General features: G+C 39.6%; 1 protein-coding gene across 1 annotated transcript in view; it reads left to right on the top strand.

Moving 5' to 3' along the window:
* ANKFN1 (ankyrin repeat and fibronectin type III domain containing 1) overlaps positions 1-25,734 on the top strand; it is a 494,531-nt gene that overhangs the window by 225,298 nt on the left and 243,499 nt on the right. Inside the window, exon 4 of the mRNA XM_082707691.1 lies at positions 16,037-16,077. Within this exon, the coding sequence (XP_082563817.1) occupies positions 16,037-16,077 (41 nt within the window). The remainder of the gene's footprint in view (positions 1-16,036; positions 16,078-25,734) is intronic.

Genomic DNA, 25,734 nt, shown 5'->3' with positions numbered 1-25,734 from the left:
CACTTAAGTCACTTAAAAATGAAATATTACGCAGAACCCCAATATCTAATGCAGGTAAAAGTAGAACTCCTCTGGTTGAAGACATAGCAGGTCCAGCATCTTCAATTTAACTGCTCCTTGCCCTTCTGAGTAGCCTCATAAGCAACTCTTAACTAGACAGCACTCTTAAGATCAAAGAGAGACTTCAAGGCCAGCATGCCATCCTGCTCTAATGTATGTATGTGTTACTGTCGTATAGTATCCAGCTACAGATTACCTGAGAATGAATAAGTATACACGTATATGAACGGTAACATAGAACGTAACCAATGCTTGATTTCTGCATTCTTTGATGAAAAGGAGGAAAACTGCTAGTCTGAAGGCATCCCAGTTTTCTGTAGTTACACTCTTACCTAATGAGAATAGGTAGTTATAGTGGTGATCTGGGATCATGAGATGATTGTGCAGCATTGCAAAAAAGATGAACTCCTGTTGTATATGCTGTCCTTCCCCTTGTATCTCTCCAGAGGAGCCCCAGTCTGTGGGAGGGACTGCTGCAATCACCTCTGATGGGTCTATCCATGTACCCACCATGGGGCCCCACAATCCACCTTCTCTGTGTCCTTACGCATGACCCTTCCTAAAGGTACCCTGGGTCATTCATTATAGCCTTTCCACCACTACTGTTGCCTAAATGCCTTCAACAGCTTAACTCTCTGTTGCTCTTAAAGTGTACAGTCCTCAATGAAACCTATCATGTCATGCATACCTTTCCAGCACTTTCTCTGCTCCTCAGACCCATATCCCCTCTACCATCAGGCCTTTAAACATGCTACTCCTCTGCCTAGAAAATTGTCCCCTTCTTTTCATAGTCAAGACCTGCTTATCCTTCAAAGCTCTGCTTCCTCAGCTCTGAAGAGACCACCGTACCACAAGCTTGTGTAAGGTTCCATATCCTTCTCTCCATCACTTATCTGTGTACTTATGTGATCAGTTTCTGCCCTCCCTACCAAACTGTAAACTCCATGAAATGTTGACACAGTGCCTTACATGTACTATACTTTTAATAAATGTTTATTAATTAAATTACTAATGTGCTAGGAAAAATTATTCATACCTTTTACAGAGATGCGCCAGAGCATTAAGACTTAATGAGCACTTTGGTTAATCAGAAGTTATTTGTGAAAAACAAAAATTTAGATAGCCAGGCTATCTAATTCTCTATTCATCTCTGATAGTTGTTATTTAATGTTTTATTCATACTAGCCAGGAGTAGAGAAAAGCCTGTCTAGGGTGGGGAATTTAATCAAGGGGATTGGTTTCACAGGGATAAAATTGCTGAAAGTAGTACTGGACATAGACCTCATTCATCCACAAAAGAGCCAAGAAAGCAACCTTCCATGTGCTTAGAAGATGGAGAGTCAGAAATACTTGACAAAGAGCATGAGGGCATCCTGTGAGACACAATAAAAATTATTGGGTAAAGTAAATAATAAAGTTAAAGATACTGGTTTAAAATAGAAGATCAGCACAATCTAGCCAGGCGTATCTATTTTTTTAAAAATAGAAGTGTGTAACTTGCAGAGGAAACTGGTAGTGAGATACAAATTGGGAGGGAGGGGGGCAAGAAATTGGTGAGCTTTCAGCCTATGCCTGGTTTCTTCTCTGAAAGGATACCTAAGTTGTCCCTCTCAGGAAAACAGGCACTGTGTATGACCATACATAACTTTCTGGAAATCACTGTCATGACATACACATTTCAACCATCGTTCAGTATCTTCCTGTGAGCTTTGTCCCTCTCTCTCCTTCTTACGCACAATCCCAGCACCACTGGTTTTGACAATTTAATATTATGCCCTTTCTGGCTCCATTCTCTTGGACAAAGACATTGTTGGCTGCAGAAGGAGGCTCACAGACAGCTATATTTTCATGACTGAATGAAGAGTTTATTTCTCTAACATACAAAGAGGTGATTACCCAGAGACTTATCCCCAAAAGCACTCTAAAGATCAAAGATCTTAGCTGAGCTACTGAAGTGTTAATTGGCCAAATACAATTGTCAAAAATTAGTTTCTATGTGAACCAATTAAAACAAGATAATTGGGAGCTGTCAGCAGTTCTAAATATTTATACCAGTTGATGCAAATATTTATTTACATATCATCTGTTTGCAATTTTTATCACTTCTTCTCTCTGCAAAGCTGCTCATAAACCATTAGATCATGTCTCTTGATGCTTAAATTAAAATCTAAACTTATTCTAGTCAACTGACAGAAAGCTAAAATATTTTTTTTCAAATTCTTTTGACAATGTGTACTTTTGGCAATGTGTTTATATTCCCCATTTGTAATGAAAAGTGATACTGTAGCCATCCTTTCAAAGGGAGATTTCTGATTTTTTTTCATAGCCAATTCATTCTATTTTCCCATGTGGTATTCATTAAAGCAATTCCTAACTTTGTTGATTTTCATTATTATCAATAGAGAGTTAAAACTTTCTTTTGCACTCCTGCAATTGGTTAGCAATATCAGCCCAGTTTTTGGACATCTTTTCTATGACTGCACATTAAATCTATGGTGGTCCTAAAATGTCAAGCATATCCTACTGGAGGAGCATTCCTCCCCCCACCCCCCACCACCCAACCCCCAAACTCTTTCTCCTGTCATATGTCTTCCGGTTACCTCAAAGCACATCTTTACTCACACCTTCCTTATCATTTTGAAATTTGTTTACATAGCCTCTCCTCTTGTCTTCAAAAAATAAAGTTTCCAAGGCACCTGGGTGGCTCCATCAGTTAAGTATCTGCTTTTGGCTCAGGTTATGATCCCAGGATCCCGGGATCAAGCCCCAAATCGGGTTCCCTGCTCAGCAGGGAGTCTGCTTCCCTTTTCTTCTGCCCCTCCCACTCTCCCACTTGTGCTCCCGAGCCCTCTTTCTCTCTCTCTGTCAAATAAATAAAATTTAAAAAAAAATTAAAGTTCCCTATGACTTTTTAATGCTCATGTTGGCATTAAAATGCTTAAAATTGGTAAAGTTTATTATTTCATTATATATGACACTCCAATGAATAATGAGAAACTTTGAAGAAAAATCCTACCACTTAGGAATGACCTCAGTATGCATTCTGATGTAGTTCCACCTACAGTTTCATCAGTGAATAGTATGTTATTTGCTTTTGTGTGTTCATGTAATTGTGAAATTATATATTCAAATTTCTAATTATATTTTCATTTACCATTATACCATAAGTATTTCCTTGATGTAATTACAACTCTTCGTAAAGCCAGGGTTTTTTTGATGGTTACATGATAGTCTCTTAGTAGACAGATGCATCATGGTTTAATTGAAACATCTCTTACTGGTTAGAGAAGCTTAGGAAGGAGTTTGATGGAGCCACCCTGAATCTGATTACTTGATCCCTCTTCCTGCAGAAAGAAAATATGCGCAGAGAACAACAGAGGCAGATGGGATATAAAATAGTGGACCCAGCTTGAGGTTATCAGTCACGGATCATAGCAGAATGCTAAATGTTGTCTGGGGAGAGGAGTTCACAGAAAAATTTGGAGAAAAAAGAAAATGTTCTTGGCTTCAGCTTTGTAAGAATGCCCATCTAGAATTCATGACCTGGGAGCATCAACAGTTGAGCATAGAAATTTTGGGCCAAGAGATGAGAAGAAATTCTTTGTAACACCATCCTTCCTGTATCCTTGGAGGCAAAGTGGTAGACGGAAATCTGCCTATGTACTTTGTTTACTTTCTCAGAGACTGGCATTTGAGACACCCCTATACTCAAAAATTAAGAAATTTCATTGGTGGCCTTCACCTTGTAGGTCTTCTTGTGTCCTGTTCTATGCTGTATATCCTTTTAATTTTCAATCCATGTTTGAGCCCCACACTTAGCCCCTCTCCCTAGCGCTGAATCCTGGGTGGCTCTTTAGAATGACTCAGCTTCTTCTCCCTCTCGGAACAAGATGTTTAAGAGGGAGGGGCACCTGTTTAAACAAGGGCTGTGCCTTCCCCAGGATGCAAAAGCATCTTGCTCTGCTTTTTGTATGTCTCCATCTGTTGCAGGATCCCAGGGAGCAGTGTCTACTGTCTTTGCTTCTTACACTGGAATTCTGTACACCATAGGTTCCCTAAATGTGACAGCATGGGTGCATACCTGGGAGCTTGTTAGAAATGCAGATTCTCAAGCTCCACCCAGGTCTGTTGGATCAGCATCCCTGGGATCTGGGAGATCAAACATGGACATCTGGGTTTGATAAGCCCTCCAGGTTGATTCTAATGCACGCTGAGTTTGAAAACCACTGCTATGGATCTATCTCTGAATGATCCATCTTTCTTACTTGCACATTTCTCTTACTAGGCACTTGTCCTCAACAGATTCCCTGAGACTTGACACTGGAACTGCTGCTTGCATACTCAAGTGGGAAGGACATCTTTCACCATGTGCTCTTCTCCCAAAACTTGCCTTTCCTTAATTTTTAGACCTCCAGACTCTGAGTGAATTATTCATCTGCGTCACCCTATCCCTCTTGCAGTAGCAAATGCGTCTAGTGTTTCATTTGCCTTTCTCTTTCCCCACTCTTTTCAAACAAACTCAGCTGTTTTTAAAAGTGTAATATGCTTCCTAACTTGGCTCCCTACCTTTTCCATATGTGGTGCTAATACCCTTGGCTGGATCATAGTGCCTTCCTGCCATTCTCTTTCGCTTCGCCTTCAGCCCCATTCATTTGTTTTCTTCATGATACTACTCTAGATTTTGTCCTTTGAGATCCTCCTTAATAAGAGATGTGAAGTCAGCAATTTCAGAAGCTGCCAAAATAGTCATAGTTCAAATAAATCTTGTTCATGGCTAGTTCTCCAAGTTGGATAATTCTCCCCATCGGCCCAACATCGGACAGCATCCAGATTCAATGCTGTTAGCCTAGCCTGGCTTTCCTTAAGGCAGTCTCTCAGGCTTGGCACTACTGACACTTCCACTGGGGTATTTCTTTGTTACGGGGGCTGTATTGTAAGATGTTTAGTGGCCCAGTAGCTCCCCCTCCTCAGATCATGATCATCAAAAACTACCTCCAGACAGTGCCAGATTTTCCCTTGGGGGTCAGGGCATAGTGCACTTAGGGCTGGCTCTGTCCTTCTCCCTGAACCATCCATTAGGATGGATGTGCACGATTTCTAATGGCAACCAACTGCACCTGCTTCAACAACTGTGTTACTTTGGTGCTACCAAAGTGAAATGATCGCTGCAGGATTCCATCCTGAGATTCCTAGTCATTCCTTGTAGTCCTGTGAAGATGGCGTGTTTAACAGCACCCACCATGACTCTCCCATCCTTCCATTCAAGAAGCTTCTAATGGTCCCCCACATCTGGGCTTCCTCCGGGCCATTTGTCTCCTTTGTTCTCTTTCTTTAATTTTTTGGGGGATATTTAAAACCTCATTCATGCCTCTTTTCTGACTCCCAACTTTAAGAGCATTCACCTAGCCTCTAAAATCTGCATTTCCCCTAAAAAAAATACCTCTTTTACTTTCACTCAGTCATAGCATCTTTTTTCACTTTCTTTCATTTCCAACAGCTTGTGTTCTGAATACAAGAGCAAAGCCTGTACTTTAACCCAATTCCATTCTTCCTTACACCTCATCTGTCCCGGACACAGGGAGTTCAAGAAATCAGCCTTTTATATAAACTTCCTAGCCAGATGCCTAAAGAAATGAACTGAGGGCCACACTCCTCTTTAGTCATCATCTGTGCCTGGGTCTTTTAAATCCATGTCATAATCAGATACGGATTTAAGAAAGTAGGTCTTATTTAAGATGTAAGCTTTATGGAAAAGAAGCCAATTTGAGACCATTGGTAGGGCGCCCCAGGAGGCTGCGGGCAAGCTACATGAATCAGGAAACCAGTCTTTCCACAGCCCCCCTTGGGCCTGTGCAATTCCAAACAAGATAAAAAGGATCCTAAGTTCAGTCAACTGACCAGAGTTCGCCGTGGCTGACCATAAACCTGAAGGCCAGAGCACTCACTCTCATTGTCTCTACCCTGGGTGGAATCTAGCTGGCATTACGCTAATGTTATGTTGTGTTATGTTATGTTATGTTATGTTTATTTTTTTTTCTACTTTAAGTCCAGATCATCCATTATTGGCCTCAGCAACAATTTACTGCAAACCAATGCCACCAAAACAAGTCAGAAACCATAGCTGGCACTGCCCATTCATGTGAAAGCCCATTGTCACAATAGCTGTTCCAAGTTCTGTGGTCTCATATCTAAGTCCTTTGCTTTCCAGATGTTTGTATTTAATCTTAAGGTTTCTAGACAGTGCACTAATGTGTTATGCATCAGGATTCTAGCCCTTCACCTCCTCTTCCTCACCAAATAAGTATCAAAGTATCAGCTTCATTGAGAGCTGGGAAATGTCTAATACATCTAAGTGTAGGACAAGTAGAAAGCTTCACTGGAGAAGCCAAACCATGGTTTCCCACTACCCCCACTTCCCACTGAACAGAAGCAACTGGTGCCCAGTGTCAGATTCACGTAATTCACCCGTCTGGTCACAGCTGGACCTGAGAGAGCACACATCTGCCTTGCAGCATTCACAGAAGACCCCGGAACTCTGTTCACACAAGAGCCATGGCCCAGTATGGAAGCACAGCCTGGTGGACATCTAGCTTCCCATGGTCTAGGAAGTCAGCCTCTTCCTGATCAGAGAAGGAAAGGAGTTAAAGAAACTAGATGTGTTTACTCTGGTATCTGTCACTCATGGCTGTGAGTATAGAAGTTCTCTAGGAGAACCTGGTGGGAGCAGAAGAGACATTGCTCCTTCTCCACATTGACTAGTCTGTCAACAGTATTCTTCTTTTAAGAAAGCTTTATTATGTGCCAGTGCTATTTTAGGTGTTTTCCAGAGAGGAACACATTCAGTCTTTCCAGCAATCCTAGGGGAAGGCAAATATCAGCTCTGGTTTACAGAGAAAAAAAAATTGAGGCTAAAGTAAATAATTTAGGATTTGCACCCAGGTAATTCATCTCACTCTGTTCTTATTCACTGGCTTTCTTTTCGGTCCTAAAACAAGACATGCTCTTTCCTTCTTCAGGACCTTTGTATCAGCTGTGACCCTGCCTACAATGACCTTCCATTTTCTCCTCAGTAAGCTGCTCCATCCCAGCTTCCAGATTTCAACTTAAATAGCCCTTCCTAATAAACAGTCCTAATCTGCTGCCCCATATGAGAGTAACATCCCTTATTTTTGTGACAAGACTCATCACAACTCTTAGGTTTTCAGTTTTCTATGCATAGAAAAAAGACTGATGTTGGAGGGTTTCTAAAATTCTAACAGTGGATGCCTTTGAATGGTAGAACTGTGGTTGTTTTTTATTTGGTTGATTGGCTTTGACGTTGTTTGTTTTTGCTTTTTTTTTTCCCCTTTCTGTATTTTTCAAGTTGTCCAGTGATGAGAATATGCATCTTATAAGTGAAATAGTTCCAGGTAATACTGAGGTTTGAGATATGCCAGTGAGTATTAAGATCAGCAGCCTTGTGGAAGTCACTGAACTGAGGTCAGGGAGCCAGATGGGTCATGCTCGCACACATTACAGGTACCAAGAAAGGTGGGAGGCAAGGAAAAGCTGAGGGCCCCACGTTGGAGTCCAAAGGAGGCAGACATGAGACATGGGGAGCAGCTGAAGTAGGGGAGAAGATGGGAAAATAGGGTGCTAACAATTCGGTGGAGCAAGAACAACATAGCCCATGGTCTGGAAGAGCCATTAGGGCTCAAGAGCAGTTGGAATCTTACTTTGAAAGTTGAAACAACAGTGGCAAGTGTGGAGGTTGAAGAGCCTTGTTTACACTCAGGTAATTAGGTGGAGTGAGAAGGCAAAGACAGCAGTGAACTTTCTCACCTTACTAGGAGTCCAGAAAGCACCAGGAAAGGGACAAGATGGGGAAGATAGAAGGGCATGGACCCAAGAGAGAGGGGTCTGATTGAGACAGGAAGGAAGGCTAAGGAAGCTTAAGCATGGGTTTTCACTTGGCCCAGGAGGTGCAGTTACCAGGCCTGAAAGAATCAGAAAGCCGAGAAGCTGGCCAGGCCCACACAGGGCCAGCTCCATGGGCAGACACCTGCCATAGTAGCACAGAGTGCTGTGTGTAGTTTAGTGCCTGTCATCACTGTCTTGAAGGTCTTGGTCATTTTAAAATGAGGGCCCCCACCTTTTCATGCTTGCATTGAGCCCCACAAACTACAGAACTTGTCCCAGGCACAGGTATGTGTGATAGAGGCAGAGGGGGTGAGAGAGGCTGCTGGCCAGACAGGTTCTTGTTTGGTCCGTCAGCCACTAAGCACTGAATAGCCACCATGTGTTGAATATTGAATATTCAGCTAGACACTGCAGAGGACAAGAACCGGTTCGTGCTCCAGTTCATGCTCCAGTTCACAGGAATTTGAGCCATGGATCTCCCGTTGGAAGAGTTTTAGATCAATATCAATTGAGGTCACTTTTATAAAAAAAAAACTTCAATATAATTTTTAGATTTTATGTATGTGGACTTCATGATTTTTTGTGACTTCAAAGGAAATGTTTCGTTAAAATTGATGACTAGATATGTAAACACTGGCCATCGATCAGCTTTCATATTCTCTAAAGCAGATTTGAAAGATACTTCATCCCTCACCAAAAATCATCTCTTTGGCATGTGAATAATTAATCCTTAGAAATTCATTATTTAATTATAGAGTTTGGATAGTAGCCTAGGAGACATGAAAGGGCTCTATGAGCCAATATTGTCAGCTGATGGAAGATCAAAATTTGAGAAGCATTTAGAAGTAGAAAATATTCCAAGCCAGATAATATTTTAAAGATGTCGTACAGGAAAGATCTGAGTGTAACTGGAGTTTTAAGACATTCTTGGAGTGAACCCTTAGGGAAGTAGCTTGTATTCTGCTTTTTTATTCTGGCAGGGTTATTACCTTGAAGCCACTAATGCAGAAATCAGGGACCTTTCTAGAGACTAGTATCAGCTAATCAGAAAGAGATGACTTCCTAGGCAGTATGCTCTGCTAGAAAAAGCAAAACCAGAAGCCAAAAGATGTAAATAAGCTGTGTTCCTAAAACAAAGCCCTGCAGCCCTCCAGATCTCGGTTTACTCATCTGTAAAGAGCGATACCAGGTGAGAGATCTCTGTGCTGATCTTTGTGCAGTCCAGCCTGAACGTTCTAGCCTCCTGCACTTCAGGAATCCAGCAGCCCCCAGAAAAATTAAGTTTACTGGTAATTCCAGTCAAAGAAATTAACCTCAAAGAATGAAAGATTTTGCTATAGGATATGGTAAAAGAAGAGGGGACTAAAAAAGGAAAATATAAGAAGAAAGGATAGAAGGTGACAAAGTGAGGACAGTGACATAAACCCCGTGCTGTGAATATCTGCCAGACCCCAGGAGAGGACATTCTCATAGCCACATCCAGCGTGGGGTCCCATTTGAAGACTGTGGGACAATGGAGGAGTCTATTACCACTGCAGAGCAGTAACTAGTTTAGGACTGCATAGTAAGCACCCCTGTCATTCCAGGCCCTCCATCTTCCCAGCCGGCAGGAATTTCTCACTGTTCTTTTTTCTGGAAGAGATCAGCCCCCCCACCCCTGCCCCCTGTCCCATGCTGTTCCACAGGGTGCCCTCCTCTCACTTAGGAATTCAGTCGCCCTCACTTCTTTCTATATCAGAATGTAACTCCCACAACATCTACTCAAGGTCTAGGCCAGAATTGCATTTGCAAACTGAGGAATATATTCTGGGAAACAGAAGGGCCTACCCAGCTCATTCCCTCAACACTGACACTGGTGAATCCAGAACTCCTCCTGCTCATTCTTCCTTCCTCCAGGCTGACTTCACTGCAGCGTGCAGCTCTGCTGCTACCAGGGTGACCGTTTTCGACAAAGCAGATCCATTATACTTCTCCCCTCTGTCCTAACCTTTAACTACCTTTCTTGCTTTCAGGGTAAAGTTCAGCCTTTACCTGGACGGAGTGATTTGACTGACTCTTGTTTATCTCTGTACTTTTGTCTCATGAAATTCTTTAGCATCACTATTTTGGGCTACTTAGTATCACTATGGTCCATGCCCTCTCCCTGTGCCTTTCTTCTGCTGAGAGTGACCTTTCCCGCCTCCTCCGGCTTGCACCTGCTCATCTTGGAGCCTCAGATCTGACACTCCTCCTCTAGAAGAGCTCCCTTGGATCACCGAGGCCATTGTTCCCCAAGTGTGTCCCTTAGAATGCTTCCAAGAAAGATTCTTCAGCCCCATACGTTTGGGACATTACCACTCCCTGGAATTTGAAATAAATGCTGAACTCCAGCAGAAAGACCTACTTACCTATCTTTAACCCAGTGTTTTCCAAACTCACTTGAACATTTAACTTCTCTTTTCATATACCCATTTTGACCCTTCTTTGGAAAAATCTGCCTTAATCTGATTTAGAAAGAATCTCCTTTGCTTATATAGTACCCCAGGCCCAGCTCTATTATAGTAGTTACCATATATCACTGTAATTGGAGAATCATTTTCTCATAGGTCTTTCATGCAACAGAAAGACTGCAAATGCCATAGTGATAAAATAATCACTATGTTTTGTCAGTGTTTTATATCTAATACCTAGAAGACATTTTAAATATCTGATATGTACTTGATAAACAAGTACATGTTTAGCTAAAAAAAAGGACCACCTACTTTACTGCTATTGATAATTAACATACATTATTTGAATAGTTTGTGTAATATAATCACTTTGCCAAAATATGACCATATGTAAGACAGACTACAGTTCATAATATTATTGGCATGCTTTCTGCCAGTGCCATGTTTGTATGAGTCTCTTAATGTCCTTATCCTGAAGAGGAGAGTATACACTTGGTTTGACATGTCAGCTTGGCTTCAATATCGAAATTTCTTTATTGTTTAGGAGCCATTTTTTGATTTATTGTTGTTTTATATTTCATTACTGGGAAGACCATAATCAAAGATTACATCAGTTGAATATAACTTGAAAAGAGCTCTTTTTTTAATTCATGAGAGAGAGAGTAAGAGCATGAGCAAGGGTGAGGGTTAGAGGGAGAGGGACAAGCAGACTCCCTACTGAGGGGAGGACCCCAGGATCATGACCCAAACCAAAGGCAGATGCCCAGCCAATTGAGCCACCCAGGCACCCCTTGAAGATAACTCATACTTTACATTTGGCAGGAGGATCCTGAGAACTCGGAGACCTCCCTATGCCACTCAGTTGAGGGGTGCTACCCTATCAGCCCATTAACCAAGAAAAGATTCTTCCTTTACCTGCTATCACTTGCAAGGCTACTACTACTTAGGAGATCCCCACAGATTACCTACATATGTGCTGAGGGCCCTCCTCCCTTATGGGTCAGGAGGCCTGGGTATGTGCTGACATATAACAGATCTCATGGGGAGAGAAAATGCACAAAGCATTAAAAGGGACTCAGCATTTGAAGGGCAAAGAACAACATAATCAGAATAGGTAGCTCTCTGTGAGGTATCCCTAAAGGAAAAAATAAAAAGAACACTTAGAGAAAGTTATGTAAATTCCTGGGGACACTAGGGAAGTTATTATAAAGGAGCAATCTGAGAAAAAGAAAGAGTTCTTGGAACTCAAAAACATTGCTGAAAATGGAATTAAGTATCTTGAAGCTCAGATGGAAGAATTATCACTTGGAGAAGAAAAACTCAAAGAAATAGAAATTATGAGTGCAAAGTGAAAGATACATATGAAGGATAACATCTTATTGTTGGAACAGGGTGAATAGGTTCAACCTTTTGAAGAGTAATCTGGGACTCTGCATCTAATATCAAACTGCATATATCCTATTATAAGGTATTCACAATTCTAAGAACTACCCTACAGTGTAAGAGCATAAATCTAAAAACTAATGTTCAAAACATTTTCTCATTCCAAGCTCATTGTCACAGCAAAAATCACAAGAAACCTAGGTGGTCATCAGTCAATGTGGGATTGGTTAAATAAATTAGGGCATGTCCATAAATTTAGCCACTCAAAAAAATGAGATCTATGTATACCAACTTGGAATGCAGCTCCACAAAAATACTAGTAAGAGAACAAAAAGCATAGCATAAAGAATTACACAGCCTGACTTTGTTTTTATTGAAAACATTTTAACAAAATATGTGTATAGGTATAAAGGTTGATATATGTATGTATGCTTGCTTTCGTAAGCATAAAAAACAGTTGAGAATGATACCCTCACACACTACTGACAGTAATTATCTCTGGGAAATGGGGCTGGAGAGTCAGGCAAGATGTTCCCTTCTTTACGTACTTCAGAATAAATATGTGAGGTTATGAACTCTTTCCCTTAATTTTAGTAATCTTAAGTATCATCCAATTTTCTATTTAAAAAATTGCTGCTTTAGGGGGGTGGGGTTATGGACATTGGGGAGGGTATGTGCTTGGGTGAGTGCTGATTCACAGACCTGTACTACTGGGGATAAAAATACATGTATAAAAAATAAATAAAAAATAAATTGCTGCTTTAAATTTTTTAACTGTTAAAAAACTAGGAAAAATCAAAACACAAGAAGCCATTGTAGGTAAATATGGCAAGCCTATGGAAGGGTTTGCTGAGGTCTTGGCAAAGGTAGAGCCAAGACTAGAAACAGGGCAAAAAAAAGAAAAAAACAGTGGAACTCCAATACCGTAAGCGAAATAGAAATGTTTACAAAATTCTTAAAAATCTAGTGGGAAAAAATTGAAAAATTACTTTGAGCAAAATTATTAAGAATCAGAAAAAGAGGGCACCTAGGCGGTTTAGTTGGTAAAGCATCCAACTCTTGATTTTGGCTCAGATCATGATCTCAGGTTGTGAGATCAAGTTCGCATCAATCTCTCAGCTCAGCGGGGGGTTGGCTTGAGGTTTACACTCTCCCTCCACCCCTCCCCACCATGCTGTCTCTCTCTCTCAAATAAATCTTAAAAAAAAAAAAAAAAAAGAATCATGAAAAACAACTGTGACTTTTTAAAGAGGAGTCTACTTTAAGTCAGACACAGAAGAATTTGGAGATGATATTACCTTGTAACCATTTAAGGAACTAGTGCAGAATATTTTGCTCCAAATGGAAATTGCAGTTCTTGGTAAAGTGATTTTTCCGTTTGGACTCAATCAAGATGATTATAACTAATATATGTGAAACACTTAAAATGGACAAAGTCTCTGCCAAGCACTTTATATGCATATTCTTCCAAAAAGCACAACAGTCTCAGAGGAGGTGCAGGTGCTACTCTTACTTGCATTTTATAGACAAAGGGATTGAGATATACAAAAAGATGGTGCTTATATATGTGTATAAGTATAAAAAGCATAACATTCAATAACTGACTGCATGTCACACCGGAAGTCAGTGGAAGAACCGAGACTCCCAGCTCATGGCCATCTGACACCATTGCCTCCAGCTCCAGAGTGGGAGCCATGGGCAGAGGCTCTCAAAGTCACCATCAGATCCCTGTGCCTATAGCACACAGTCTCAGGTTTTAATGAATACTTGATCAAAGTGAAGAGGAGATCCAGCATTAGGAGTATTAGGAGTAACAGGTGAATCAGAAACACATAGGACAGTTCCTGATGCATTAAGACTCAGCAATGTTAGCAGTCATTTTTATTAAATAGGTATTTTTCTTCAGATGTTATCCCAACATTCCCCTAATTAGACTTCCCTGATTTCTCTTTCTAGACTGGATCATCAAAGACCACCTACGCTCCTCACTGACCACCCTGTAATTTTTCATTACATCACCATGCAGTCCCTCCAAAATGTCTAGCTCTCTCCCCTATCAAGCAAGCATTATTAAAATAGCAGGCAATGTAGTCTTCAAGCCTAGCACAGTATGCTATACATAACCAGGGACCGAATATACATTTAGCAAATGAATTTATTAATAATTCTGGGGGATCTCTTTGTTCTTGAAAAATTCAGGTTTTTCTTTTTCAAATGTGGAGATAAGCTTGGAAAAGCTAAAGCAAGCTTTATGTTTCTCTGTGGTCTGTAAAACCTCACTACCACCCACACTGTTCGTGATTGCTTTATTTATTTTGTACCCCAAGAAAAATCATCAGTACATTGCATTAGGTGACTTTATAATGTAGTCTCAAGGATAGCTCTGAATAGTTTTCAAAGTAATCAATGATATTGCTGTGAAATTGTTGCCCAAATGAAGAGCTCTTGTCCAATGAATCCATGAAGTAACAGACCGTTTTCTTTGTTAATACTTTCATGGCTAAAGAAGAACCTGTTATCTGAAGCAGTAGTAAAAACTTTTCTCAGCAGGTGAGAGCTGCCTAAATTTGTTTCCTAGCAACAAGTTCCTCAAAGGAACTGAAGGGCACACAATTTCAGAAGAATTTTCAGTATACTTTTTGGTCTGGAGGAAAAGTGGGGGTGGATATTGTATGTCCGAGCAGTGTCCCTAACTCATTCCAGGAAGTGACACATAGAACATCTTATTGAATTATACCATAAGAGCCATTTAAAATCGTCAACTCAGTAAAAATGCATCAAGCACCTACTGTGAAATAAGAATTATGCCAATTCTTTCTGGGCCGAATAGTTCAATAATTCAACAATTTGTCAATGAGGAACCTCACCCCCAACCATCTCCAGGGATAGGAAATGAGGAGTTAGGTGATTCGCCAAAACATTTAGGGATATTCCAGTGTGGCTGTTGATCTAACTTGAATTGTACTCAGCAGTTGGAGAAATGAAGAGTGGAGGGAGGCAGTCTGGGAGGGAGATTTGGGACAATGGTACGTACGGCACAGATTGCCAAGAGAGGACACATCTCACACAAGCAGAACTCTCTCCATAGCCACCCTTCTAGCTCCAGTTTCATAGACTTACAGTATCTTCTTGATCTGGCTATCCAAATTGGTCTTCTGCTAATAATAATCACAGTAAAACACTAGATAGGCCAGCCTTATGTTACTATTTTACATGTATTTTATTTAACTCTTAAAACAACTCATTATTATTTCTATCAATCCTAGAACATCGAGTCAATTTGCCAAAGTCACACTATTGTGAAAAATGGCAGAGCTTGGAAAAATACTGCTCACCGAGGTGACTAATCTGACTCATCCAGATCCATGTGGGTGGCATGACAGGGTCTTTCTGTAGGTCTGAGGACCCCATGACTTGAATGTTCAGTCATAGAGATGACCTGGAATCATGTGAATCTCAGCATGCAAGTTGTTCCTATCAATCATAGGGACTTACCTGCCATTTCCAATTAAATCTACTACCCTGAAAAGTACCCCTTTGGATATATATCCTCACAATATATCCCCCAATCCCCCCCAGAAAAGGATTTGCAAGCAAGCTGAATTGTCTGGTAGGTGGCCACACTGAACAGATAGCACGCACAATTGGCACTCTCCTTCCCAGCATAGGCACAGTCTAATTGTGTCTTCTTTTACTGCTGTCTTGAACAAGAAAAAAACCTGGCATTGATTTCAAGCCCCCCATCCCAGTACTCCTCAGAAAAGCTCTTTACTTCTTGGAAAAGAAAACTTATCCACTTACCCAAATAAGCATGAATCAAGAAGATCATAATTTTTAGGAAGAGTTTAAGTTAGTGGAACAATGTGTCAGAACTGGGTCTCTGAGCATGAGGCGCAATGTCAGTATAAACCAGAAGCAAGAGAATACTGAGTCTAAGCCATGGAACAAGGTAACTAGACCCCTCCTCTTTCTCTCTCCCCAGGACCAGGCATGGGAGACAAAGTGAGTGTCAAGGGCTCTCGAAATTCTAGGATGTTCTGGGGGCAGGGAGCTGAGCATGCGGTGAGCTATGGCAGTAGACTTTCATGTTTGCTCTGTGGGCTACTTCTCCCAATTACACTATTTTCACCTCCAGGCTCCTCATGTTTTCAGTCAGCGGACAATACCTTGAAAGGCAATCCAATGCCTTTTTCAGTTGGAATGGGTTACTTTACGGTTTTGTTTTGTTTTTTTTTAACACACTTTTTTTCCCCTCTTTGTTTCAGAAGCTGCCCTTTAAAGACAGGCATTTTACTTGCAGCAAAATGTAAGTACATTTTCTTCTTGAAATGATACCTACTTCCCAGTTGTAATTCCTCAAACCTCCTCGTCTTTATGGTTCCCATCTCACATTGCTGCCTTTTTGAAGTCTGGCTTAACAAATGCAGTCGCAGTGTGAGTCTGCCCCTTCACACTGTGGTTCTGTCTAGCATCGTGCAGCATCTCACCAACTGCTTGGAAAGCAGATTGAACCTGATCACGGCTGCTACTACGTTGTATCTAAAAAGTTAGAAAAAAAGTGAGGAGAAAAAATTAGGTGGTGTTCTTCTGTATGTGATGATCATGTGACACCAAACATTTGAATATTCAGGTTCTCTCAGGTGTCTAATTTATTACTCTTTGCCCAGTTGTTCCTCATAGTCACAGACTGTTTCATATTTAATAGCACAGTAGTTATCTTGATAATGCCTGCCTTCCTTTGTGTACTGCATTGCAGCCATGCTGTAAACCCATGTTCTTTCTAGAATGAATCTCCCATGTATTATGTTTCTTTACTCTTGGTACTTTTAGTGTCTGTACCAAATTAGAAACAACCTCTGTTTTAAAATACCAAATAAAATTAAACCAGGTCCGAACTGGGAGTTCGAAATATGAATGTTACATCTGTCTCTGGAATAATTTGAATAGTACCAGAGTTCAAAAAATAGGGGATAGATATGAATTCAATATAAAGACTCTAACTATTCAAAAGTATCTTGAATGGTAGTGAGTTGCTTGTCACTACAGATTAGTAAGTAGGAGATCAACAACCATAGGTAGAAGGTCAAGCCAGGTAACCAAGAATGTACATCAACTCCCAGCTCCTCATTCATACAGTTTCCAATGGAAGATACATGAGAGTAGTTACTGAAATATTTAATTAGGCATTCTTGGACCCAGGAGAATCTAAAGGTCTCACTCTAATTACATATATTATGCAGGTTCTAATAAGTTCTCTTTTGAATCATTCAGTCCCTGAGGAAGCTAGACATTTAGCTGAATGCAAGAAAAACTTGGTTTTTGCTGATTTCCCTGGATGATACCTTTGGTTTACTGTCTAGAATAAATTGATCCCATTGCTATACACCAAATATTTAAACACCAGTACAAGCAACATCCACCCTTAAAGCCATTTAGGTTTTATGTCAAAGTATTATGCAGTCACTGGAATTCTTTTAAATATCAATTTCTGGATTATATTGCTTTGCTCTTTATTGCATTATCAAGACACCTGAATGTTATGAATATTTTAAGCAGCTTTTACCTATAAAGTCTTGTTAGATTTTATAAGCTGTTTCCCTTTTCATGTGCTGTCCTAAGTATTTTATTTGTACAAGTGTTAACTTTTGACTGTATTTTTTTTTTAATTTGACAGAGAGGGATCACAAGTAGGTAGAGAGGCAGGCGGGGGCAGGGGGAGTGGGAAGCAGGCTCCACACTGAGCAGAGAGCCTGATGCAAGACTCGATCCCAGGACCCTGAGATCTTGTCCTGAGCCGAAGGCAGAGACTTAACCCATTGAGCCACCCAGGCGCCCTTGACTGTATTCTTTCTGCTGAACATAGAAATTGTTTGGGAGAACAGTCTGTGTTTACTTTCCTGCATATTTATTTTTAGGAGCTTTCACACCCAGTATCTATCCATTTAGGTTTGTCACTGGTTTTAAATGATTTAATGTTAAATACTAAAAGATACTTAGTTTGTGTTCATGGTGAAAATTGGATGAAAGGCAATTTAAGATAGCATTTCAGTCATTAACTGCAAGTATGCAACTATAAACACATATGTGACTACTACCCTCAGATCTCTATCAAATTGTTGGTTGAGGGGTGCCTGGGTGGCTTGGTGGGTTAAGCCTTTGCCTTAAGCTCAGGTCATGATCCCAGGGTCCTGGGATTGAGCCGCACATTGGGCTCTCTTCTCAGCGAGGAGCCTGCTTCCCCCTCTCTCTCTGCCTGCCTCTCTGCCTACTTGTATCTCTCTCTCTGTCAAATAAATTTTAAAAATTAAAAAAAATTAAATCCACCATCATTTAACAACAACAACAAAAAGTTGGTTGAGAGCACCTTGAATCTGGGTGGTGGGGTGGGGGGAGCGGGGAGCACCAGAAACAGTTAGCTAGCTGTTTCACATTAAGAGATTAATTTGTGATTGCTTTATTTTCGCATTTTTTTTCCCCTCAAGCACATATAGAGTGCTTGGTGCCCTATTTTATTAGCAAATACTCTGAGAGGTAACCTTGCACCAAGTTCTGCACCATCCAGACAAAAACAGGTCTCCACACCTCTCCGCGTCATCTGAGCAACTGGTGGAAAGTTGGTCTGACCCATGGAGTCATGGAAATGCATTAAAATCACCAGGCAGTTGTGATTCGGTTCATTTTGGCAGCCAGACTCCATCAGCCCCTCAGGAGTTGGCATTATGTCCTAATGATGATTGTGTTATACAACCAATACAAATGGAAAACGACCTAATCAGCACACATTCAGACAAGGCTTGATCTGTAGTGAATGGCCGGAAGCTTTCCAAGTCAGGGGCCTGGAAATGTGTATGGGCCACATAAAATCCCAGCTCTGCTGCAGCCAAGTCAGGAAGATATGCCCCCATGGAGAAAGGGGGTGGGTGATGGAAGGAACTCAGGATGAAAACTCAGAAGGCTTATGTCTGACTCCCAGATCACTCCCTCTGAAGTGGTGTGATTTTGAGAATGTTAGTTAACCCCTCAGTTTCTAAGTGTCTTTATTATGGGTTAGAGGAAGAGAAAGGAAAGCATTTTTTTTTTCCTGCCTCCATGAAAGGGTTGTTGTGATAATCACATAAGGTAACATTTGGGGAGGAGTTTGCCATCTAAAAGTGCTTTGTGTCTTTAAGGGATTCTTGTTCCATCCCTACTAGAGGCCCTCTCTGTCTCAGTGGGAATCCCTGGGACTCTTGGGGGTGGGGAGCGGGCACACTTGGGGCCATAAAATCAATACTACACAATGGAATAAAATAGAACCATATTGGGCCAAAACAGGCCCCTGGAAAGACTTGCACCCACATTTTTTGTTTCTTTTTAACTACAAATGTTCTTTGGGACCCCTGCCTCTGGTGGAAGAGAATTGTCTTCTGGGTGGTATGGGTGAGCAAGTTGCCAAACAAACCTGAATTATCCAGAGGCCTGTAAAATGCGCAATTGCTTTTTAAGAGGCATGGTGATATTGTGTGTTCCTTTCGATTTTTGGCAGTAACGATTTTCTGCAATTTGTGGTTTTGCAATTTCTCTTTATACAGACAACACTCTGGCTTTCATTCAATGCCCCACTGGTTGGGGGGAAGGGAGAGAGAGAGAGAGATTCCCTGGGGCTCTGACCACTCCAGAAAAAGAAGGAAATGTTAATGAAATAAGTCAGAAAGAATGCTCCAGACTAGTAGAAGCTGCTTGGTTAGTGGGGAAGAAACAGCTTTTAATAAATTGCATAGTGTGGTTGGGATTTTATCTGGGGCTTTTTTCAACTGGGCACAGGTCTGTTCCCCTTAACTCTTCTTGACTCTACTGAGCTTTGTCTGCAATCTCAACCTCATCTCTTCTTTTTTTTCCTGTATTCAACCAGTTTGGTCCCTTCTACTGGCTCCTTTCGGCTTCTCCTGTCCTAGGTGGGATTCCCTTTAAATACTCCATCAGTAGGCATCCACTTGCCAATTGCGTTAATTAACTTGGTTTGTGTAATTTACCTGAAGATCCATATGCCAGGATTTTCGCTGTCATTCTGGTTGCATTTTCTGCTTTTACTGCCAAGGCTGAAAAAAAAAAAAAAAAAAGCCTCTTTACAGAGGAAGGTCTGTGGCCCGCATTGCAGATGCAGTACATGGATGTAGCCTTTATCTAGATGAGAGTGGTATGTTCTGTTTCTAGTCATCACCTCTGGAAAGGTTTTGCTGACTTATGTTTGCTTTTTTATGACTGCAAGGCGCTGTGCTGAAGGATTTAAAGCTGCATCCAGGGTAAATCTTGTATTCCTTCTCTGTTCATTTCTTTGTATCAAAACAACCCTCTGTTCTCTCTTGAGCAGATTCCCTGGGCTTTTGCCCCTAGATCCCAGGCTTTCTCTGCACAGAGGCAATTGCGTAGGCCATCTATTTCCTCTCTTCTCATGACCCAAATGTCACCGCTTCTTTTGTTTCTAGGAGTAATATAAAGATAATTGCTACTCATATGTTAATTGTAATTTTCACGTATGATTTTCTGGTGTACGTATTCTACAACTTGAGGGAATTATTTGTGATGTGCCATTATAAATCACAGTATTTTCATTTAGGAAGATCGTTCAGCAGGATGCAGTTCAGCAGCCCACCCTGAGCCCTCCTCACAGCATCTTCTTCAGGACCCCACTCCTTAGCCCATGGAGGTCCAACCCATTTTTAATAGCTCAGCACTTCCAACTTTCTTTTACTAACCTGAGGTAACCTTCAGGTAGTTCTCTTGCTAGTTTTGCCTTCTGGAGCAGCTCAGAAGTTGACTCCTTCTTCCACATGACAACCCTCCAAATATTTTGGAATCTGATCCCGTATACTCTCTGAGCCTTCCTTGTCCAGGCTAAACATCCCCTGTTGCTTCAGCCATCCTTCATATGACTTGGTTTAGTTACCCTTTCCATTTGCCCCAGTCACATTTTTCAATGACCCTCTTAAAATGTTATGGTCTGAACTTTAAAAAACAACAACAACAACAACAACAACAACAAAATACCGCCAAGATGGCTACCCATTGCACGCAGAGCATTAAGGAAAAAAAAGTTCTTGCTCTGGACATGTTATTTCTATTACTATAACCTAAGAGTACATCACAAATTTTAATAATACTTGAGTCCTGAGATTAATCCTAAAGCCTCTAGATGCACTATATAAAAGCTGCTATAAAAACAGATTTTTCCCCAGTCCTATATTTATGCAGTTGGTTTCAAATACTACACAAACCTATACATTTATTCCTGTGACACATATTAGCTCAGAATACTAGTGGAAACTGCTAGGAGCTTTTTGAATTTGAATTACTTTAAGCCTAACTGTTTCAGTTTTGGGACGTATTTGATTTACCTCTTGACTTCATTCAAAAGATTGATAAAAGCAGTGACTATCTGGGTTTTAAGCTTTTTGCAATGGAATCATGTTTTATTCATCGTCCTCTTCATCTCTTCTGAAAAGTCTGTGACATTCTGTTAAACAACCAGATGCTCAATAAATGCTTTTATGAAATCACTCAACAATATGTGATACAGGCAGTTTTCCAACATCCTGACATGCAGTTATCTTTAAACGGATCTCTAAGTGCCCTTTGGAAACTAAGAGTAAGATGAATTTTATCCTACCTTGCTGATGTTGGTCAACGTTACAGCATTATATAGTTCACTAACAGTATGATCTTCAGGGCTAGAGTGCCTGGATTCTAATCTTAACTTGATTTTGCTACCTATGTGATTTAGAGCAAGTTACTCTACTTTTCCTGTTTCTTGTCCTGATATGTAAAATAATGAGGTTGTTGTGATTTTAAAGCAAATTAATCCATGTAAAGTATGTAGGACAGCAATCAGTAATATAAAAGCAATAATTAGTGGTAGTAATAGTTGTATTGTTGTCACTTTTATTGTTATTGTCAAGCTACACTAGTATAAACAACCTATCATAAGAGGAACAAAGGCAATTTGGTAGAATTTATTTATAGTGAACCTATATTGACTCTAAATAATAATTTTATGATCAAAATGTTTGTGTAACCTAAATATAACTCAGCTGTTCCACGGCCCTCTAAGTTTAGGTATATATTCAAAGGAACACAAAAACCTAAACAAATGAAAACAATGTAAATTTTTATTAAAGTCTCTTAGGGGAATTCTATTACATTTCACAGCGAAATATTCTAAAGACTGTTAGCCAAATTTCTCTTGGTAGCTGCTCAGAAATTTCGTTCTTCTCCCTCTCTTCTTCTCTCTATAACAAAATGGGAACGGGGTAACCTGGCTGACTCAGTTGGAAGAGCATGTGATTCTTGATCTCAGAATCCTGAGTTTGAGCCCACATTGGATGTTAAAATTACTTCAATATATAAAACTTTTTTAAAAAATTTAAATGCTAGTTTGCGTTGCTTTTTTCCACACTTACCTCTTCTATTTCAAATATGCCCAATTCTCAGGATTAATAAATCGCAAGTCTGTTATTTCCTGTCTCTAACAATTCCATCAATTATGTAATTTCAGTGTGGCCCTTCTAGGCAGCTTCTGGAATAAACTATATATATATATATTCATTCCATCAATTATGTAATTTCAGTGTGGCCCTTCTAGGCTGCTTCTGGAATAAACTATATATATATATAGTTTATTATATATATTATTATAATATAATATATTATATATATTATTATTATGTTATGTTCTATATATGTTATATATATAATATATATTATAAACTATATATAATAAATATATAGTTATATATTATTTATTTATTTATATATATATATATAAGCAGAAGGCTGCTTCTGGAATAAACTATATATATATAGTTTATAATATATATGTTATATATTATTATATATATGTTATATATATTATAAACTATATATATAATAAACCATATATTTATTATATATGGTTTATATATTATTTATTTGTATATATTTAAATACATATAAAATACATATGAAATACATAAATTATGAAATTACATAATTGATGTAATATATATAGTTTATATGTATATATCTATATATATGTATATATGTATATATCTACACACACATATATAATAAATCTTATTGATATAATAGATGTGTAGCACACAACTTACAAATAATAAAATGTGTAATACCCTTTATTGTAAATTCCATGTAGCCAGCTGATTCTCAGAGAATACTTTCATTGATTTGTGCTGAACTCTTGGTATCTACAGTCAGCCTATGGTTGCAGTTGATGAATAAATGTAGTTTACATGTAGGTATGGATCAGTAACATGAGCAACTTCTTTACTAAATTGAATAATAGTTTTTTAATATATTTCCTCAAGTTCCTGTACTGTTTATGACAGCTATAAACAACAGTCCTTTTTAGTTAATCTGAATTAAGATTTTCTATATAACTTTCTTAAATCCAGACAATCAACAAAATAATAAATCAAGTCTTGATGTGTGGTATTTGCTGATATCTGTGCTGTAGATACTCCTACCATGGCCAATTTCAAGCTATTAACGTGAAAGATACTATTGACTATAAAATTATATGTTTCTTGGTCATTCACTTTTCCTCTTTTGTGATTTGCCTATCTACAGCCTTTATTATTTTTAAACTAGTTGCTTTTCTGTTTCTATGAATTTCTAGAAGTTATTTATCTATTTGGGTAGTAAACTTTTCTGTGTTACATGAAAATGTCTTTTCCCAAACATTGTCCTATCTTTTTACTTAGGTGTACTAATTTTTATTATGGGGATACTTATATTTTAATGGCATCTAAATTGTTGAACATTTCACTTAGGATTTGTTTCTTCCCTGTTCTAACATTGTAAACATATTCTTATGTATTTTTTTAAAGTTATAAAGTTTTGATTTCCGGTTCATGTTTTTGATTCATAAGGAATTTATATTATAGGGATGCCTGGGTTGCTCAGTCATTAAGTATTTGCCTTTGGCTCAGGTCATGATCCCGGGATCCTGGGATCAAGGCCCCTGTTAGGCTCCCCGCTCAGCAGGAAGCCTGCTTCTCCCTCTCCCACTCACCCGGCTTGTATTCCCTTTCTTCCTCACTCTGTGTCAAATAAATAAAATCTTAAAATTTATAATCTACATGGTGTGAGGTAAGGATCCAAATTTATATTTTTCTCTATGGAAAACTAATTGTACTCTCATAAATCGTCCTAATTTCCCCCCATTGAATTGTTATACTATCTCTGTCATAAATTTGGTTTCCATACATGTCTAGATCTGTTTCTGGAAAATCCAAGTCTGTCCAATAGCCTGTTGGTTATCCTTGCACCTGAAATAGCTTTCTCTTAACTGTTAGGATCTGACAGGTAAGGTTTTATACCTTCATCTTTTTCTTCAATATTGTGTAGACTATTTTTTGACTTTTACTTTTTCAAGTGATTTTGAGTTCAGTTTCTTTGTTTCCACAAAAATCTCTATTAGAAGTTTTATTGCAGGGGCGCCTGGGTGGCTCAGTGGCTTGGGCCGCTGCCTTCGGCTCGGGTCATGATCTCAGGGTCCTGGGATCGAGCCCCACATCGGGCTCTCTGCTCCGCAGGGAGCCTGCTTCCCTCTCTCTCTGCCTGCCTCTCTGCCTACTTGTGATCTCTGTCTGTCAAATAAATAAATAAAATCTTTAAAAAAAAAAGTTTTATTGCAGTTGCATTGAATTTATGGGTTGTTCAGGAAAGTTAACATCTTTATTATTATATTATAGTTTACCATTCACGAGGATGATACATTATGCAGAATATTTGATGTTTTATGAACCTTGAAAATATTTTACTTGTTTTTCCTACAAAATGCCTATATATCTTTTGGTATATTTATTACTCATAACAGTTCATTGGTGTATGATTGATTTTTTTCTATTTTAATACTTGGTTTTTAATCCAGCAACCCTACTCATCTCCCTAAAGATTTTTTTTGTAAATTTATTTATTTGACAGACAGAGATCACAAGTAGGCAGAGAGGTAGGCAGAGAGAGAAGGAGAAGCATGCTCTCTGCTGAGCAGAGAGCCCGATGCGAGGCTCGATCCCAGGACCCTGAGACCATGAGACCATGAGCTGAGCTGAAGGCAGAGGCTCAACCCACTGAGCCACTCAGGTGCCCCTCCCCAAAGATTTTAATGATATCTCTGTAGATTATCCAAGGATTTTCTTTCTTTTTTTTTTTTTTAAAGATTTTATTTATTTATTTGACAGAGAGAAATCACAAGTAGGCAGAGAGGCAGGCAGAGAGAGAGAGAGAGAGAGAGGAGGAAGCAGGCTCCCTGCTGAGCAGAGAGCCCGATGTGGGACTCGATCCCAGGACCCTGAGATCATGACCTGAGCCGAAGGCAGCGGCTCAACCACTGAGCCACCCAGGCGCCCCCATCTTTCTTTCTTTCTTTTTTTTTTGAAGATTTTATTTATTTATTTGACAGAAGAGATTACAAATCGGCAGAGAGGCATGTAGAGAGAGGAGGGTGAGGGGAAGCAGGCTCCCTGCTGAGCAGACAGCTTGATGCAGGACTCAATCCCAGGACCCTGGGATTATGACCTGAGCTGAAGGCAGAGGCTTTAACCCACTAAGCCACCCAGGCACCCCAATCAAGGATTTTCTACAAAGACAATCATACACTTTTAGAATAAGAGTAATTTGGTGTCATTCTTTCTAAATTCTATTGTTTTTGAATTTTTTGTTTGTTTTATGTTATTTTTGTGGGCTTCCAACTATGTTGAATAGCAGGGTGATGAGAACCATCGTTGGCTTGTTTCTTAATTCTTGTGACCTTAGTAAGAAAGTATGTGAAATTAAGCTAATAAGAAAAATGTTTGCTATATGTTTTGGTTAAATAATTTCTATTAGTTTAGGAAAGATCTTTCTTATTCCTGTTTACAACAACAACAAAAAAATTAAATCAGGATGGTGTGTTAAAATTTATCAAGTATTTTCCTGCATCTGTTGA

This window comes from Mustela nivalis, assembly GCF_964662115.1.
Source record: "Mustela nivalis genome assembly, chromosome: 17".
Lineage (NCBI taxonomy): Eukaryota > Metazoa > Chordata > Mammalia > Carnivora > Mustelidae > Mustela > Mustela nivalis.
The sequence above is the reverse complement of the archived record's forward strand: the minus strand, read 5'-3'. Positions and strand labels throughout refer to the sequence as shown.